The 18,949-nt window shown below is 33.6% G+C and overlaps 3 protein-coding genes across 3 annotated transcripts; 2 read left to right on the top strand and 1 right to left on the bottom strand.

The window, feature by feature from the left end:
• The first annotated feature begins 7,519 nt into the window (after positions 1-7,519).
• LOC149587258 (uncharacterized) lies at positions 7,520-9,579 on the top strand. Its single transcript, XM_089863380.1, has 3 exons — positions 7,520-8,176; positions 8,953-9,255; positions 9,443-9,579. Exons 1-2 carry the CDS (start codon positions 7,930-7,932, stop codon positions 9,144-9,146), a joined length of 441 nt encoding a protein of 146 aa, XP_089719506.1. The 5' UTR covers positions 7,520-7,929; the 3' UTR covers positions 9,147-9,255; positions 9,443-9,579.
• LOC149587257 (uncharacterized) lies at positions 9,575-12,251 on the top strand. The gene is made up of 7 exons (XM_089863772.1): positions 9,575-9,585; positions 10,147-10,417; positions 10,678-10,857; positions 11,036-11,086; positions 11,149-11,222; positions 11,389-11,620; positions 12,106-12,251. Exons 2-7 carry the CDS (start codon positions 10,198-10,200, stop codon positions 12,249-12,251), a joined length of 903 nt encoding a protein of 300 aa, XP_089719898.1. The 5' UTR covers positions 9,575-9,585; positions 10,147-10,197.
• A 3,427-nt stretch (positions 12,252-15,678) lies between these two features.
• LOC149587256 (uncharacterized) lies at positions 15,679-16,756 on the bottom strand. The gene is made up of 3 exons (XM_089863771.1): positions 16,643-16,756; positions 16,310-16,403; positions 15,679-16,235 (listed from the first exon to the last, which is right to left on the bottom strand). Exons 1-3 carry the CDS (start codon positions 16,754-16,756, stop codon positions 15,679-15,681), a joined length of 765 nt encoding a protein of 254 aa, XP_089719897.1.
• Between the last annotated feature and the right edge of the window lie 2,193 nt (positions 16,757-18,949).

Here is an 18,949-nt window from a genome sequence, read left to right as displayed (position 1 = left end):
CATTTTGTCCCAACCTCCACAACCTCCACATAACCTCCACAACCTCCACATAACCTCCACAACCTCCCAACCTCCGAGCAATGATCTCGGACGCCCATTGTACCTCTAATAATAAAAGGGCGAGAAAGTATGGAAATTTGACATTAATTTTTTACCGCGTTTATTATAAAGCGAGTAAATAAGACGTGTCCCATTGAATTATAAATCATAGAAACTATTCAAAGGTAAATAAGGACGAGTAATGATATCGTTGCCACGAAAAGTTAATAAAAGCAGAGTAGAGAAGTCAATTTGGAAAAATGAAAATTAAAGGTTCGTTTGAGACTGTCAGTTAGGGTAGAGACGATTGGTTTTTCGTAATTTTGGAAATAAACCATGGAAGCTATAGTGTGATGCATTTATAGTTTATTTAAAGAAATGTTGAGATGCAAAGCATTGGCAATAACATTTCATATTTCTTAAGGAGCTTCTAGATTCTACTCCTTGGTTCATACTCCCCTCTTGTTTCATTTCAATATTCCAAGAAAATCTTTGATATAAATATTACAAATGCGGTGTTAAAAATTATGCGCGTAGAAAGCCCTCCCCTTACGAAAACACCTTGATCAAATTTTAAGAATTTGATCAAAAATGTTTCCAAAAATAGAACGTTTGATAAAATAACAATTTGATAAGGTGGTTGGATCTGATTTTGACCATTTTTTGATAATATCTTTCCCTATCAAATAGAAGTTGATCATTGTTTGATTCTTTCCCTTCCTATCAAACGAAATTTGATCCGTATTTGATAATATCTGTTTCTATGAAACAAAATTTGACCCATATTTGATAATATCCGTTTCTATGAATCAAAATTTGATCCCTATTTGATAATATCACTCCTTATCAAATGGAATTTGATCATTATTTGATAATATCACTCCTTATCAATTGGAATTTGATCATTATTTGATAATATCACTCCTTATCAATTGGAATTTGATCATTATTTGATAATATCACTCCTTATCAATTGGAATTTGATCATTATTTGATAATATCTCTCCCTATCAAATTGAATTTGATCATTATTTGATAATATCTCTCCCTATCAAATTGAATTTGATCCTTATTTGATAATATCTCTCCCTATCAAATAGAATTTGATCCTCATTTGATAATATCTCTCCCTATCAAATAGACTTTGATACATATTTGATAATATCTCTTCTTATCAAATTGAATTTGATCCTCATATGATAATATCTCTCCCTATCAAATAGCATTTGATCCTCATTTGATAATATCTCTCCCTATCAAAAATAATTTGATCCTCATTTGATAATATCTCTCCCTATCAAATTGAATTTGATCCTCATTTGATAATATCTTTCCCTATTAAAGAGAAGTTGATCCTTACTTGATAATATCTCACCCTATCAAATTGATAATACCTCTTTCTATGATAAAACATTTGACCCACATTTGAAAATATCTCTCTCTATCAGACAATTTTTTAATATTTTTTATTTCGGAAATGGAGTTTTGATAATTTTTGACATGATCAATAATAACGTGATAATTTTTTACATGATCAATAATAACGTGATAGTTTTTACATCATCAATTATAACGTGATATTTTATTGGATTTTACTAATTGATTTTGCAGAATTAACAAGAATAGTATCAGGGATAGATAGACTTTTTTAAGACGGAATGGGTAACAGGGTTATTCGGGTGCGCGTCCTAGTCCACGACCCCCTTACCCGTGACGGAGGGGTATGAAAGAAGAGGCGGGTCTTATTTTTGTTATGCCGTTGTATGTATATCCGGGTCAAATAAACGTCGTCTGCCCCTTCGTCTGCCAAGTTGGAATGGGCACGGATTGTAATTTTTGAAATAACATTGTTTAAAAATGGAAGTTACACAAGACATAGGGCTTGCAACTGAAAAAAAAACGGGGAAGACCCAAGAAAATTAAAAGTGAGTTAGAATTGAGTAAAAGTCTTCATAGATATTACAGCACGAACAGGTTTTAACCAAACACTAAACTCACAAAACTCCTGACCATTCACTAAGCCTTGGTTAACTTCATCAAATTCGTTTACAAAATTATGAGGATAGTAGAAATGATTGGCTTAAGAAAGAATTAGCGAACACTTTTCACCTTTACAGATGTACTCCAAATCCAAAACACCGGCACCAAATTCACTAACTACCTTCTTAATTGCTATTAAAAACAATTCCCGAATAATTACCGGACCCTCGTATTTAGACGGCTCCATTTTGAACCCCTGTGAAGACGCTTATCTGTACAACCATAGCCCACTCGATCCGCGCTCTATAGCTATATAGCGCGAGCAGCTTGCGTCGTGACGCGCGTGATCGAGTGGGCTATGGTACAACGCAAGAGGGGTCGTAGTCATGGCGACAGAGGTAAACAGGAATTACGTATTTTTGGCCCTCCCCGTCAGCAACGTCACCAATACGTAGTTTTTGTGAGCCAATAAGATAATTTAATTTTTTGGTTACGTGTTGAAGGAAGGGACTATATACTCGTCTATGAGTCGGACTGAAGTAAAGGCCAAACATTGTTTATTCCGTCTTAAAAAAGTCTATCTATCCCTGATAGTATCAAATGCATTTCTATACACGAAAATTGGATTACTTTCTCATAGTCTCCAAATAATTGTCTTCTTCAAATCATAGTTAAAAACAATTTTATATAAAAAAACTTAAGACAACAACTCGGTTGAATATGATAAACCTCAATCACAGTTTTGGTTTCATTTGATCACCTCTTCCTTCATCATATAATTGATTATAATTTAATAAAAACGATATGCAATCTCTATCAAAATAATTCAGCACAATTATCTAATTGTCTATAATTGACGATAGACATGAAAATATTTTAGTAATTATCCGACTTCACGCAGCTCGTGCTAAAAACGTTCGACAGTTATATATTATTTTGAGTCATTATGAAATGGTATTAAATTTCATAAGAAAATTATATATTTAGTATATCATAATAAATCTTGTTGTTAATGACCCGGCTTATGCGGATGCCTCATAGATTGTATTCTACAAAATTTGGTAGTACACAAACGTAATCCAATACTTCAATAACTTGACTGACAATAGCACTGGCTGGAATAATACAAATTCCGTTACATTTTGATTCAACATTTAGCAAATGATTAACCCTAAAGTTGCATGGTTCTTGGTATCGGAAGGCCGTCATCCCCATCTTAAATTTTTGAATAATTGCATATGCTGAACCATTAAAACTAAACAAATATAGCACATAGCCTACACACTTTTCAGTATGTCTCAAGGTCGTATTATTCATAACGTTTGGCGAAATCAAATTGAATAGAACAGTATATGAATTCCTCTTCTGTGCTCGATTTAATTCTTTTGAATTGTATACTATATTTCGAATTTTTAATCTTGGATAAATGCGCACAGTTGTCGGAAATCCAATTTCAATCAGCTTTGCTTTTATATTGGTTTGACATGAATACTTTTTTGGCTTCCCTAGCAATTTAACCTCGCCAAAATTAGTTTCAAGGAACGCGTCAGAATTGCTACCAGCTAATCGGTTCAAAAATGAACTAGCAAGGGAGGGTTTCTTTATGTAATGTTTTTCAATTTCTAGAGCATGATTTATGTGAATATATTGAATGATTTGTTTATTTATTTCTTGAGTTCCGTGAAAGCATGTTTTAATTCTTTGATTATTGTCCTCAAAGATGAATGCGGACGTTGTCTATAGAGGTCCCCAGTTGCGTACAGTGTCGCATAAATGTAGCAATTGATGAACATTAAATGTACAAAAACTGTTCCCATATATTTTACAAATTCCTTCAAAAGAAACTCTGATAATTCTATATCGGCATGCGTAATTTTGCTCTGCAGGAGCAAATATATTGAATGACATAATAAAGCCAAGTGTTTCAAAAACCGACCAGGAATGATTCCTTTGAGAACTGGCAATGCATAAAACAGTAAAAAGTTTCTATACTCCGAAGCTTTCCGATGCTTCAAGGTTGTAATTGAACGAGGGGTTCTTGTTATAAATCTTGGCGGCTTTATGGAAAGTAGTTTTTCATCAACCAAATGCAATTTTGTTCCAAGATAGTATTCTCCCAAATGATTTTTACTATTAACTATAGCGTTTAAAAATTGTCTCGTAACTCCTAAAAGCACAGTGTGCATATAGTCCGGAACGAGCGCCTTTGATAAATCTACTTTAGGAATCATAGATAATACGGACAATCCCTTGATTCCTTTTACAACTGATCCAGTTGTTAAAGCTTCATTCCCGGCCTCTATTATAGATTCATGTGTTCTGTTCGGGATGCCGTCCATATATTTATACACCCTTGATGAGATGTCGTATTCACCAGGATGTTCACAAACAGCACATCCAAATTTCCCATTAAATTGGGTCATGTTTAGCAAAGGGGCCCTTGCTACAGCGTCTACGCAAAATATTTGTGTAAATACTTTGGACACCATCTCGGTTTTTGTTTCTCGGTGTACCCAGAAAATTCCATCTGATTGCAACTTTTTTAAGGTTTTCGTTAGGGGATACAAAAAGGAATTCATTTCAGGTTTACCGCTGCCATACCAAAGGCCAGCAACTAAAATGTACTTCCGTTGGTTATTGGAGCTTATTTCTGGAATACATAATTGGATTGGCCATAAGCTTTTGTTGCTACTTTTGAAGATGGGCACGCCATCAACATTACACATTAGCGAAAAGTTATTTACATTTTTTAGTTCATTTATCTCTGAATATTGTTTACCATCGAAAATATTGTGGATTGAACGTTCCACTTTATTTCGCTCTCTAGTTAGACTTTCTCTACTTTCAAAGCTATGCCTTAAATGGTCAAACAAGCGACCTCTTTCCAGATGCACTTTTAGTGAGTTCACGATATCGATTTCGTAAAACATTTCAACGTCTTTTGATATTTTAGCTATATTTTTGCAACAGCTTGGACACTCAAATCTAGTTTCTAATTCTAGTTCTAATCCCAAATAAAATGTGCAGGATGAGCAAAATAAATGTCTTTTTACAGGGGCTGGAAACGACTGTATATACTTGTAAAATGTAAACTTTGAAGTAAAAAAATCCGTTTCCGGAGGTAAATGCAAAAAAATAAGAGCTATGATATCGTCCAAACAAGACTTGGAAAGTTTGTGCTTCAAAGATAGGGATAATATGGAAATAGCGCTCTCAAATTTTGTTATTTTACTGTTTTGGTATAACAATTCTTCTCTGCTATCTTCATCTTTATGGTAATTAAATTCTTCATCCTCTATTTGATTTAGTGGCTCTGGTACAAAGTAAGCGCCTGAACAATAAATGACATACATAAAAAATTCAGAATGTGTTTGTTGGTTCTTAATACTGTATGCATTATGCCACGCTTTACATTTAAAATCAGTGGAAAAAGGCAAGCGATCAAACCGTAAGTAAAGTGATGAATAATGTTAGTTTTTGTAATGCTAAAAGTAATATTTTGAAGGGATTCATATTAAACCTATAATTTTATTCTTCGTATTTTATTAAACTACACCATCGAATAAAAAAAGGCAAAAATATTAAGGAATGACCTACAATGCCAGGTTATCACAGTTTCTACATCCAAGAAACATTTATTTATAAAACTACCGAAATTTAGAAAATGTATACCTTTATTTTCAAATAATGTGGGTGCATCAATGGTGGCTTCGGCGTTTATAGTTTGTTCTGAATTTGGTGTACACTCTGTCAAAATACGCTTTTATATAGTACTGTACAAGCAGGTGTCAAATAATTCTTAAACCTTTCGCTCGTATTAGGTAGATGGCTTATTGTTACTTTTATGTGTATGAAGGGTGTTATGCAAAAAGATGTGTCACAAATTCAGGGGCGCATTCTACGGGTCAAAACAAGACTAAGTCACCAAAGAAATATGGTCCAAAACTGAACACCCGCGGAGATACGGGCCATCAAAGTATCACGTAAAATGCGATGAATTTTCCCTTCAAGTGAAGCGACGAATATGGCTTGACCATATTGTTTTCAATTAATTGGTCATAATTGAAAAAGATTCGATATTTAAGAAACGATCGATTCTGGGGGGTAATATTACGAGTCATACAGTATTACAATCACGTTAGAATTAGCATTGGTCGTTTGTCGCCGTATGCGTCATTTCTTGCATACGTGGCCGATAGTGAATCTGTCTTAGAAGAATGTCCCACGACACAGATATCCACGAATGTTCGATGGCAAACGTAACTCCACAGGGTTCGATAACAGACATGCGAGATTGGGTAATAATACCACGGTCTGGTTAAAACACCGGTTTTAAAACGTTCATGCCGTTGTCACGACATCCTTCCAATAGGCGCTCTTGCTTACACGTAAAGCGCTTTACTCGTTGGCTTGACAAAGAAGTTTAATGAATGAAAAACCAAGCCACTCAGCAACTACAGCGATCTGAAAACGCCGTTGTAACTTTAGGCCAAATTAAAACACTTTACCAAATTAAATGTTTAATTTTTTGGTCTAAAATGCTTTTAGCTCTGCCTCCAGAATCGATCGTTTCTTAAATATCGAATCTTTTTCAATTATGACCAATTAATTGAAAACAATATGGTGAAGCCATATTCGTCGCTTCACTTGAAGGGGAAATTCATCGCATTTTACGTGATACTTTGATGGCCCGTATCTCCGCGGGTGTTCAGTTTTGGACCATAGTTCTTTGGTGACTTAGTCTTGTTTTGACCCGTAGAATGCGCCCCTGAATTTGTGACACATCTTTTTGTAACACCCTATATTAAAGAATAATTTAGTTCTACCAATTAATGGTGCCAGGAAGGAGTTAAGTAACTAAGTCTCAAAACTCAAAAATAAAACAAGAAGTTGGACCCCATGCAATTTACATGAAGGTGAGAAGGCCTGAGGTAATCACCTTGTATATTCTCTCTGGCCGCACAATCAATTTTCCACCGATTCTTGGTGCTTTTCGGTATCTATATATGTACGTCGGAAATGTCATTTTAAATCGTCATTAAACTAGCGACTGATCTGCACGTACAATAATCACTCTCATGCACACAGAATCTTTTAGTATAACAAGATTAGAATAAACTTACTCTTGCTCCCTCATTATAAAGATATTTTCTATATTTTCTATTTGACATATTGAACAAATATCTTCTAATGATACCAAAATTATTACTTTTTGAAAGTCTTTATCAAAATCAATTTCAATGCTTCATACAATAGTTCAAACACTGCGGTTTTGAGATTTACACTGAAAGTTTTCCGTAAATAGAATTCGCCTACTCACAGAAAGAACTTTTATTCCTTTAAGCTTTGCAAGAATTTGAAAAAACAATTCCTTATCTTGGGTACATAATCATGGACAGTATACTAAGAAAATGGGAAAGGAAAGTCATTTGTTCGAATAAAAGAGCAAATAGCATGTATTTTTCAAAATCTTTAAACATCCTCTAGTTTAAAACTGGAATTCACCATATGTCAAATTAAATAAATCAAAATTTTTATAATTTAATGCGAGTGCTTTGATATAAATTTGCTTAAGTTTTCGTCCTCTTTCAAATAAACAGTCTACTTGTAAAAACGAAAAGACCGCCTACCTGACAATCAAAAATAGCGTCACGACAAGTCCATACAACACGAGTAAAGAAATTCCAGGTTGGGCCCAATACATCTCATTCACAGCGATGGACGTTTTCTTGACTTGGCTACTAGGCCTATGTACTTGTATTTGCATTCCTGACTCATCTCTGTCCGAGAGCTAGAACAGAGTACGCCGTCGCCTTTACGTGTTCAAAATTGTCGATCTCGGCGTCGCGGTGGTTTCCGCCATTGTTTCTTAAAGTTGAGCTAGAAGGGAACTGATTTTTGGCCGTCGACATGGAAGAAAATACCTCAACGGAGTGTAATCAAGATTCAGATTTTAGTGGGACCCAGAATGAACTCGAAAACCAAAATGATGAAATTGAATACGCCTTGTTGGAGTTTCCTGAAGAAAATTTCGTGGATATTTACAAAGTTGCGATTATCCGTGATTGGGATCCAAACAAACCACCTGACGATGGATCAGAAGTCTTTGTAAACTGGAAAAAATCTATAGTCTCCGCAAAAGTGATCAAGCTTGCTTGTAAGTAAAACATGTGATATTCAGACGGAATGTCATACATTTCAAATTTTGGCCGTATTAAACCGTTAGTGAGTCAGTTTCCAATTTAACATTGTGACAGTTGTAGCTTTGTAAATGCATGGTATGATCACCTTTACAAGTGTGAGTCACTGGTGAAAACTGTGACGTTCGGGGCGTTCCAATTGCATGGTATATGATTTTCATTACTAGAGAATAGACTAGTGGCGGTAGAGAGGGGTGTAAACTTCGTATCCCTCCCTCTGGGCGCGCTTTTGTAAGAGGGGATGACACTGAGATAAGAGATAGGGTATGACGTTTGCATACTTAGAACTGCCATTACTCTATATAAGCCACCCCCAAAAAACCATCCGTTGGATGAGAACTCTATCGTCGTTAGCTTTTAGTTAATATTATGTTTCCACTACTCAAACGTCTAGAGCTTTTTCAAAAACAGGTCTATATCCCAAGTATCAAGCTGCGACCACCAAACACCGCATGCAAAGTGCAGGGAGGGTAAGTTGTGCGACCTTGTCCTTATATCGCTTTGCTCCTCAAATACGAGTTGCATTTGTTTACGTGAGGCGGCTTATAGTTGTAGTAGTGGAATAGTTAGTATAAGTCGCTGTGGCATAGTGTCTTAGTTGTTACCACCCCTCTATGCAATGTAACGGACCCAGATGTAAATAAGCTACAAGCTTAACGTGGAATTCTCTTCCTAGTAAATCTTAGATTATTCAACTAGGTTAATGTACTTTGAGAGAAAATATTTAATTTAGGTACCAAATTAGAGTTGGTTCCTCTTCGTGAAAATATGCTAGATGAAACAATTAAAAGAGAAGTGCAAGAGAAAGATTCAGAAGCAGGTGATGAAGAATATACATCGGCTTCAAGATCGCAAATGAAGCGGAATGTAAAGTCAAATACGAGAAAACGAACGAAAATAGTTAATCATTGTCAGAATAAGGTATGACACAGTTTTAAAAACTACACTGTCATAAAACTACACTCTTAAATCATAATCGTTTATGCTATCGTAAGTTTAGAACCGCAAGTCTTAAAAAATCCTTAGAATATTGAAGGTAGTCCAACTGATAGCTCTCTATAGCAAGACAGTGATATGTTAGACTACCTTCAATATTCTAAGGATTTTTTAAGACTTGCGGTTCAAAACTTACGATAGCATAAACGATTATGATTTAAGAGTGCAGTTTTATGCTATCGTAAGTTTTGAACCGCAAGTCTTAAAAAATCCTTAGAATATTGAAGGTAGTCTAACATATCACTGTCTTGTTATAGAGAGCTATCAGTTGGCTGAGTAGTACGTCTCACCCTCCTTAGTCTAATTAACATGGTTCATAGCCATCATATTGGTGAATTTCAGCTGTCCTTCTGCATTGAAAGTTCTACAAGTATGGCTGTGTATATTATCTCACTAGTCTTAGTTCTCCTCTCCAAACCGAAAGCTCTCTGTATGTTCAGGGTGTTTCAGAAAGGTCCGTAAGAAATTATTGGGGCTGCTTAATTGACTCGAACTTTTTTTGTATATAGTATTTTGCCTTAATGGCCGACACTGTTTGCAAGTTATGATAGGAGTGTTATACGAATGACCCCTAAAATTTAAGTAAGAAAGTGGAAGAAAATGCTTATTTTAAATAAGGGGACATCTGTAACACACGCTAATCAAAATTTCTAAACAGTGGCCCTTTTTCGACTTGGAAGAGCCCAACAATTAATTTAGTACAGAACTTTTCAGAAACAGTCTATATATCAGAGCCCGGCCATCTTTGGCATAATATTGTAAAATCCAGAACGGATTCATGCATGAATCCGTTCTTGGTAAAATTAAGATTTAAAAATCGTCCCGTCTTTACCGGAAGCTTGGTATTTAATCATAAGAGACACCAACCAGGAAATCAGGATACATTTTTGCTAGTAGGCAATTTATGGTGATAAAATTATTATTGAACCAGAAAAAAACCAAACTGGAGGAAAAAAACATCAAAGACCAAGGGAAGCGGAAAATGCAGGAATTGATTCGCAGCAATATTGCGTCAACCAAAATAGAGGATACTAAGACCAAACAGTTAGTAGACATCTCTTGCAACAGTTGTGAAACTAGTATTTCAACGCTAAACAGCTTACAAGATAAATGTAATGCTATTGAGAAAAAGATTGACAAAGTTGGAGATTTTTTAAGAGAAATGTTTGCTTTTATGCAAGAAAAATATCCTAAAGATAAAGGTAGTGGCTTGTGTGCCAAAATAATGCGACGCCAATTAATTATTCGATGCCCCTGAATAAAGTTAAAATTTGATCACTAATATTACATAGAATTAGTTAAGTCATTTCCTATTTATTGAAACTATTAATCAAGGTTAAAATTAGACCCATGGTGGTTATTATAAATATTTGGTTTATCTATAGTTCTTAACTTGGCGATGCATTATTTGGTCTACATATAATATACCTATTAAAATTACAATATCATATAATTAATGTAGGTTTAGCAACCACCAAAACTCCAAAATTAAAAACTATGTCTGATAGTGAAATCCAGCTTGGAAAAAACTATTTTACCAACGAGGACCAAATGTTTCTAGAAAAAGAAAACAAATTAGAGCCAAGAAAACAAATACTTTCAGAAACTCCAAAGGCTGCGTCATCGAGCATGGAAAATTTTGGTTTGTTTCAACTATTTTCTAGAGTATATAAGCAATTTGCATGTTAAGCCGGATCAGGTATTTTTGCAATAAGAGAAATATGAAATTATAAGTTTTTAGGAAGATCCAGTAGGCCATTCTCAACCCACGGCGGAAAGGGATGGTTTTTTAAATTCATTTTACGAAACACTTTTTATAGATTCACTTTTAGATGCTACAAAGTTCACTTTAGAAACCAGTGTCTTGCCTGGTATGTTGTAAATGTTGTCAATGTTGTCAATAATGTTAAATTTATAGTTTTTTTTAAATAAGATCCAAAATCACCATTGAATACGAGTGTAAGCAATGTGCATGAACATTTGAAGTACTCCGCATCGGACTCTGATGTAAGCTATTTCCTAAGCGTTGTCATTTTAAAAACTTCTCATAAAGTAAAAATGTTACGAAACCATTAGTATCCGCATTTGATATGACTATTTTCTAATTAATTTGGATAGTAGTATAGTCCGTTGAGTCACGACGAAGAAAAGTTGTTATATTATGCTTTTTTAGGTGGTGGAACTTGTAAATGGAAGCAAAGTTTTCTTGTCAAGATTCATTTTAAGACGGGCTGAAAACTCTAGCAAAACTGCTTCAACCATGGCTCGATTGTTGCTTGTAGAAACGTTTAAAATAGAATTTCTACGAACATGTTCATTGTATGGGCGCACGGCAAACGGTCCACATGGAAAACCTGCAGATTCACGGCAAGGGTTGTATAGACCAGCTGTTGACGCCATAATTGGTAATTGAATTGAATAATGGTCTTTAAACGACTGACAAAGATCCAAAATTCAAATACAAAATATTTTTCAATAGGGGAATCCAGAAAGTTTTTCAATGTCTTGCAATGGGCATCTTGTTTAAAATGTTCCCGCGCATGCGCACATTGTACAAAATTGACGTTAGACCATGGCCAACTTTGCGGTTGGCCTGGTTGGCTATGGTCTGACGTCAATTTTGTACAATGTGTGCATGCGCGGGAATCTTTTAAACAAGATGCCCAAGACATAGCAAAACGTTCTGGATTCCTATATTAAATGTTTTGGTGTCAGCTAAATCTCTACTAGTGCTATATTGCTTTAATCGAAAGGCACATATAACAATAATCAGGTCCCTTAACTTTCGCTTACATTTCCTTTCTCTTGAACCTGGGTCACTTGAAAATTTACTTTAAAAGTATAGCATGATAATTTGTTACTTAACACTATTTAACATGCTTGATATCAGATTTCGTTTTGGATATCGCTTCTAAAAGAAACTGGAAAAAATGTAAAAAAGATATTGTGCGAACACTAGGAAACAAACTTAGTGAATTAAGAAGAGAAGAGATAAATGCCAAAAATTTAATATCCATAATGTTTCCGATTTTTTGACAATTGGATTGAATAAAATTTTCTTGAAGCTTGAAATCAGTTTCATTCAGTATGAACAGGATTTGTTCTAAAATATATATGCCTTGATTAATTGAAAATTTATAGGTTTTTCCCCTTACTAAAAATTATTTCTTAGCACAAAAACACGTTGCTACTTTATTAATTAAAAATAACAGTTTGAACAAACTAGTATTTGAAATTGATCAAAGTATTGATGAAGTTATAAATGAAATTAGACTAAAACACGGACTAAACCTATATTAAAATTGCATAAAATCGTGGTTTCTTTTTCTGATTTTGAAATTTAGTCAAAACTTTTATACTACCAGGATCGGAATTGAATTAAAACACCGATTATTCTGCGTTTAAATTTTGATGGAAAAAATAATAAATCGTGATTGAATTTTGAGCAGAAAGTCGATAGAAGCTGGGTATAAAATTTGATTTGAAGTAATATTTATATTTTATGAATGATAAAAGGGAATAAGATTTGATCAAGTATATTATAGAACAGGGATTAAATTCTGATCTGATGTATGATAGTAGAACCAGTATTAAAATTTTATCAAGTCTAGGATAGAATCGAGATTACAATTTGATCAAGTGTAGAATAGAAGCGATATTAAAATTTGATCAAATGTATGATAGAGCCGCGATAAACGCTTGATCAAATGTATGATAGAATCACGATAAACATTTGATCAAATGTATGATAGAACCACGATAAACATTTGATCAAATGTAGGATAGAACCGTTATAAACATTTGATCAAATGTATGATAGAACCGTTATAAACATTTGATCAAATGTATGATAGAATCACGATAAACATTTGATCAAATGTATGATAGAACCGTTATAAACATTTGATCAAATGTATGATAGAATCACGATAAACATTTGATCAAATGTATGATAGAATCACGATAAGCATTTGATCAAATGTATGATAGAATCACGATAAACATTTGATCAAATGTATGATAGAATCACGATAAACATTTGATCAAATGTATGATAGAATCACGATAAACATTTGATCAAATGTAGGATACAATCGAGATAACATTTGATTAAATGTATGATAGAACCACGATAAACATTTGATCAAATGTATGATAGAATCACGATAAACATTTGATCAAATGTATGATAGAATCACGATAAACATTTGATCAAATGTATGATAGAATCACGATAAACATTTGATCAAATGTATGATAGAACCGTTATAAACATTTGATCAAATGTATGATAGTATCGTTATAAACATTTGATCAAATGTATGATAGAATCACGATAAACATTTGATCAAATGTATGATAGAATCACGATAAACTTTTGATCAAATGTATGATAGAATCACGATAAACATTTGATCAAATGTATGATAGAATCACGATAAACATTTGATCAAATGTATGATAGAATCACGATAAACATTTGATCAAATGTAGGATAGAATCGAGATAACATTTGATCAAATGTATGATAGAATCACGATAAACATTTGATCAAATGTAGGATACAATCGAGATAACATTTGATCAAATGTATGATAGAACCACGATAAACATTTGATCAAATGTATGATAGAATTTCGATAAAGATTTGATCAAATGTATGATAGAATCACGATAAACATTTGATCAAATGTATGATAGAATCACGATAAACATTTGATCAAATGTATGATAGAACCGTTATAAACATTTGATCAAATGTATGATAGTATCGTTATAAACATTTGATCAAATGTATGATAGAATCACGATAAACATTTGATCAAATGTATGATAGAATCACGATAAACATTTGATCAAATGTATGATAGAATCACGATAAACATTTGATCAAATGTATGATAGAATCACGATAAACATTTGATCAAATGTATGATAGAACCACGATAAACATTTGATCAAATGTAGGATAGAATCGAGATAACATTTGATCAAATGTATGATAGAACCACGATAAACATTTGATCAAATGTATGATAGAACCACGATAAACATTTGATCAAATGTATGATAGAACCACGATAAACATTTTATCAAATGTATGATAGAACCACGATAAACATTTGATCAAATGTATGATAGAACCACGATAAACATTTGATCAAATGTATGATAGAACCACGATAAACATTTGATCAAATGTAGGATAGAATCGAGATAACATTTGATCAAATGTATGATCGAACCACGATAAACATTTGATCAAATGTAGGATAGAATCGAGATAACATTTGATCAAATTTATGATAGAACCACGATAAACATTTGATGAAATGTATGACAGAACCACGATAAACATTTGATGAAATGTATGACAGAACCACGATAAACATTTGATCAAATGTATGACGGAACCACGATAAACATTTGATTAATTTCACAACAAAACCGCGATAAACATTTGATTAATTTCACAACAAAACCGCGATAAACATTTGATTAATTTCACAACAAAACCGCGATAAACATTTGATTAATTTCACAACAAAACCGCGATAAACATTTGATCAAATGTATGATAGAACCACGATAAACATTTGATTAATTTCACAACAAAACCGCGATAAACATTTGATCAAATGTATGATACAATCGCGATAAACATTTGATCAAATGTGTGATAGAACTGGGATCAAAATTTGATGAAAATAATGAAAAATTGCTTTGAAAACATTTTGATTAGATTTATTGAAATCCAAACTAAATCAAGGTTTGATCGGCCCAATTTTGGATCAACTTCGTTTGATCAATATTTGATCATACATTTTCGTAAGGGCAACTACGAAATCTTCATGCTTGGAATATTGTTAACAAACGAAGAAGTATAAACTGTCCTCTAGTTACGCTTACTATTATCAAGTACAAACCCAAATGATGATCCGTGATAGAAGTTATTGTGATTTTTGTCATTTGGACACTGAATGAAGTCAAAATTGAAAGAATTTTACCTGACTGAACTTTGGGAAGAAATAATTCAAAAATGTACAAAAAATTTTTACAAGTGCATATTATTAGAATTGGTTTGTAAGCATTTTAGAAGAAATGTTCTCTATAATGGCATTAGAGAAATTCCAGTGAACTCTCTAGCCGCAATTGTAAAAATCTGGTCAATAAAAAGTATTGTTATTGCGGTAAAGGGGAAGAGGGGAGAATGATAGCTTGTGATAATGAGAACTGTGATAGAAATAGTTTCATAATAACTTTCATTACATATCTTTAAAAATTACAAAGGCCCCATGTACAAAATATTTTCTAAAAACCAACCCAAAAACCGAGGTAGAGGTAGACCAGGAAAGAAAAAGTGATAAAACTTAATTTGTGATAATTTTTATTCCTTCCACCTTAATTGTGCAATAAAAAATTTAAAATTTGCAAAAATATACTATGAACATCTTAAATCTAATCAAATGGTACTACAGAATTGATGGAAGGCAAGTATAATAAACGGTCCTCGTTTCATTTGATCGTATTTTTTGAAGTCTTCATAAAAATTTATATTTTCTATGGTTAGATCAGTTTGAATTTCGGCAGTTTTGTATGTATTATTGCTTGTCTGACTCGATACCTCCACCATTTTAACATTAGCTTGAACAGATGCATTTAAAAAAAGTGGTACGCATTGACAAGCAACTTCAGCTCTTCCAGAATCTTCAATTCTGTCTTCAAGAATGCTTATTTCCATAATCACAGAATCATCTAGACTGTCTACCGTTAACACAGAATCATCTTGACTATCTTCCGTTAACACAGAAACGAAGAGATCATTTCCCAATGATGACATTGAGATCGCATTTTCACTTTTTGATTCCAATTCTCTCTTCTTCTCAGAACGCTCTAAATACCGATTATGTAAATCTAGTCTAGATTTTGGAGATCTTAAGCTTTGCACACTTCTATATCCCAGGAAAAGTGATGGAACCCAATCAGGGTGCGTCTCATCTTCCAAATTTGATGGTTTTCCTAAATTAAAATACATTGCATTAATGAAAAAATTTTAAAACTTGTACCATTTCTTTAATTTTAGTATTTCTTACCTGAAATAAAATGACGACTACATATTCTATGCCATTTCTGTATTATAGGGCTGGGAGTATCGAAGATTTTTGGTATCGATACCGGTATCGAGTACTGAATATTGTACTCGATACCGGGTATCGGTATCGGAGAAAAAAATACTCGATACCCAAAGTATCGAGTACTTTTTTTTAAAGCGCCACCTATGATAGATTTTGCGTATTTAATTATAATAAGCTTTGTAATTAGTTTTTATTTCTTGGAAAAGCATTGCTGCAATATTTTAACATTTAATTTAAATTTATTTAATCTAATTTTTAAGATGTGATTTATGTTTAGTTAGCGCTATTCACATAAATTTTCTGAAAGCTAGAATCCTTTAAGTATAATAAAACACGACGAAACGCGTCTAAGTTAAATTTCAGGTCATTTGTATCAATAGGACGAAGGAACTGGCCAAAAAACATACCTCCTCCTTTAGAACTTAATATTAATTTTCGGTTACTCCGAATTTTCTTCAAAATCGCGCTTATATATGTAAATCCAATTCTTTGATCGGGATTCTATAGCACGAGCAGGTTGCGTCGTTTTGTGCGCGATCGAATGGGCTATGGTTGAAGAAGCTAGGTCTGACGTCAGTCTACTCTAGGGATGGAGTATAGAGACTAAATTATGTCGACGAGGGAAACATTCACGTGTTAAAATATAAAGCCAATGATTGGCCGCAAGTTTGAAAAAGAAACGTTCCTTCGATTCCAGGGGGAAAAGATGAGGGGATAAAGTACTCGATGCTTCGGATTTTTCGAAAGTACTCGATACCAGTATCGGATCCCAAAAACGGTACTCGATACCGGTATCGAAAGACTGAAGTACTCGATACCAAGTTGGCATCGAGTAGTATCGAACAGCCCTACTGTATTAGATCAAAAGTTGAAAAAATTTTTTCAAGATGAAGGGCGTTAACCCAAGCCTGCCTTTTTTTACGCGAAAGTTCTTCAATATAAGGCCCATATTTCTTATTTACACAAGGAAAACAGTAAAACGAAATCCCCTTATCTTTTTCCGTGCGACTTTTACACTTAAAAACTGAACAATAAACCATTTTTAACTAAAATATTAATTAAAATTGCTAAGCCTGTGCCACTCTATGAGGATTTTAAAGGAAAACTCATTTGTCGTCTGCTACGTCAGACTCACTCAGAATCTGGCAGCCCGAAACCGGAAATAAGCACAGGACAGTGGACATTGTCCAATAAAATTTTAAAATGTCCCATAACTTTTTTTTAAACTATGGACAGTTTGACCAATGAGTATCCCGAAATTTTGATATCTTGACTATGGAGAAGCGACAATATTTTGGCACGCACACTCCAGTTACAATGTCCTATAAATTTTCGAGTCAAATAGGGGGTCACTGGACACACGTCCTATAAGAAATATTTCTTATTTCCAACCCTGATTGCAAACCAGCAAAAACAATTTTGATTGGTCGGTTACGAAAGTTCTAAAGACCACCACTAACCTAGCTAGCGCTGAACAGGGTGAGAAATAAGGAAAATCTTTAAACTGGTCATTTGACCAGTAGAGCCCAAGGGTTTTAATTAAAAAACTGGTCAATGACCACTTAATATTTCTACATACTGTCAGAGCTGCACTGAAATGGTTCTAGGTTCTATATACTGTTTATTTGTTTTATATGAATTGATTTCTATATCTCACTCAAAAGTTAGTTTATATATGTTAATAAAAATAATTAAACTTGGAACCTTTAATGGAAACATGTTCCATTTTAATACGAATAGAATTTTCAAGGTTTGAAGTGTTTAAATTTGTTGTATTACAAACACTAAAGCCTCTTACAATGAAAGACTAACGACTCATAAAAACAACGCACATCGCAGCTAGTCTATAGGCACTGGTGCTACTGCTAACCGGTCCGGATAACGGCGTTCCGTCACTTTCCCCTTCCGTTCTTCATTGAATCATTGCTTACAAGCAATATGTCACCATGGAGTAGTATAACAGGAGACTAATTGTTGTGTTATGCTTCTACAAGTAAACTTTTATTGTATATACATCAAAACTACTCCATGGTACAGTGCGCCGGGAATTTATTTTTTACTAAAGAAGGGCAATTTAAAAAGTGGTCACGGTGACCACTAGACCCCCAGGCATTTAATAAATAAACTGGTCAAGGCAATTTTTAAACTGGTCATTTGCCCAGTGCCACCGCCTTATTTCTCACCCTGGCGCTGAAGACGAATTATTGGGGGCAGCACTGTAGAGCGTCTTTTTTCAAAAAAATTAATAATCATAACTGTCAAAAAATATAAATTTAATAAACCAAAACTTTTTAAAATGTATTAAACCAAAAATATTTAAAAATGTAATAAAACAAAAAATATTTAAAATGTAACAAAATAAACATTAATAAAACTTGTTAAAAGTGTTTGAGATAAATTATAAATCTGGGGTCCATTAGTTAACAAAATAAGGTGTGCTGTCATTACTTTCCTTGGAAAATCACTGTTAACGACAGTGCTTTTTCTTATGTTTAATAGTTTGCAAGATAAACAAAGATGTTACGTTGGCGAGAAATATGTGGATATCTTCTGTAGAAAGCGTGGTTTTTCATAAAGCATTACCTAATTTAAGATTTT

Source organism: Phalangium opilio, unplaced genomic scaffold, assembly GCF_054372755.1.
Source record: "Phalangium opilio isolate 3A_F unplaced genomic scaffold, DU_Popi_V2 ptg001170l_1, whole genome shotgun sequence".
Taxonomy (NCBI): domain Eukaryota; kingdom Metazoa; phylum Arthropoda; class Arachnida; order Opiliones; family Phalangiidae; genus Phalangium; species Phalangium opilio.
Note: the sequence above shows the minus strand (reverse complement) of the source record. Positions and strands in the feature narration are given on the sequence as shown.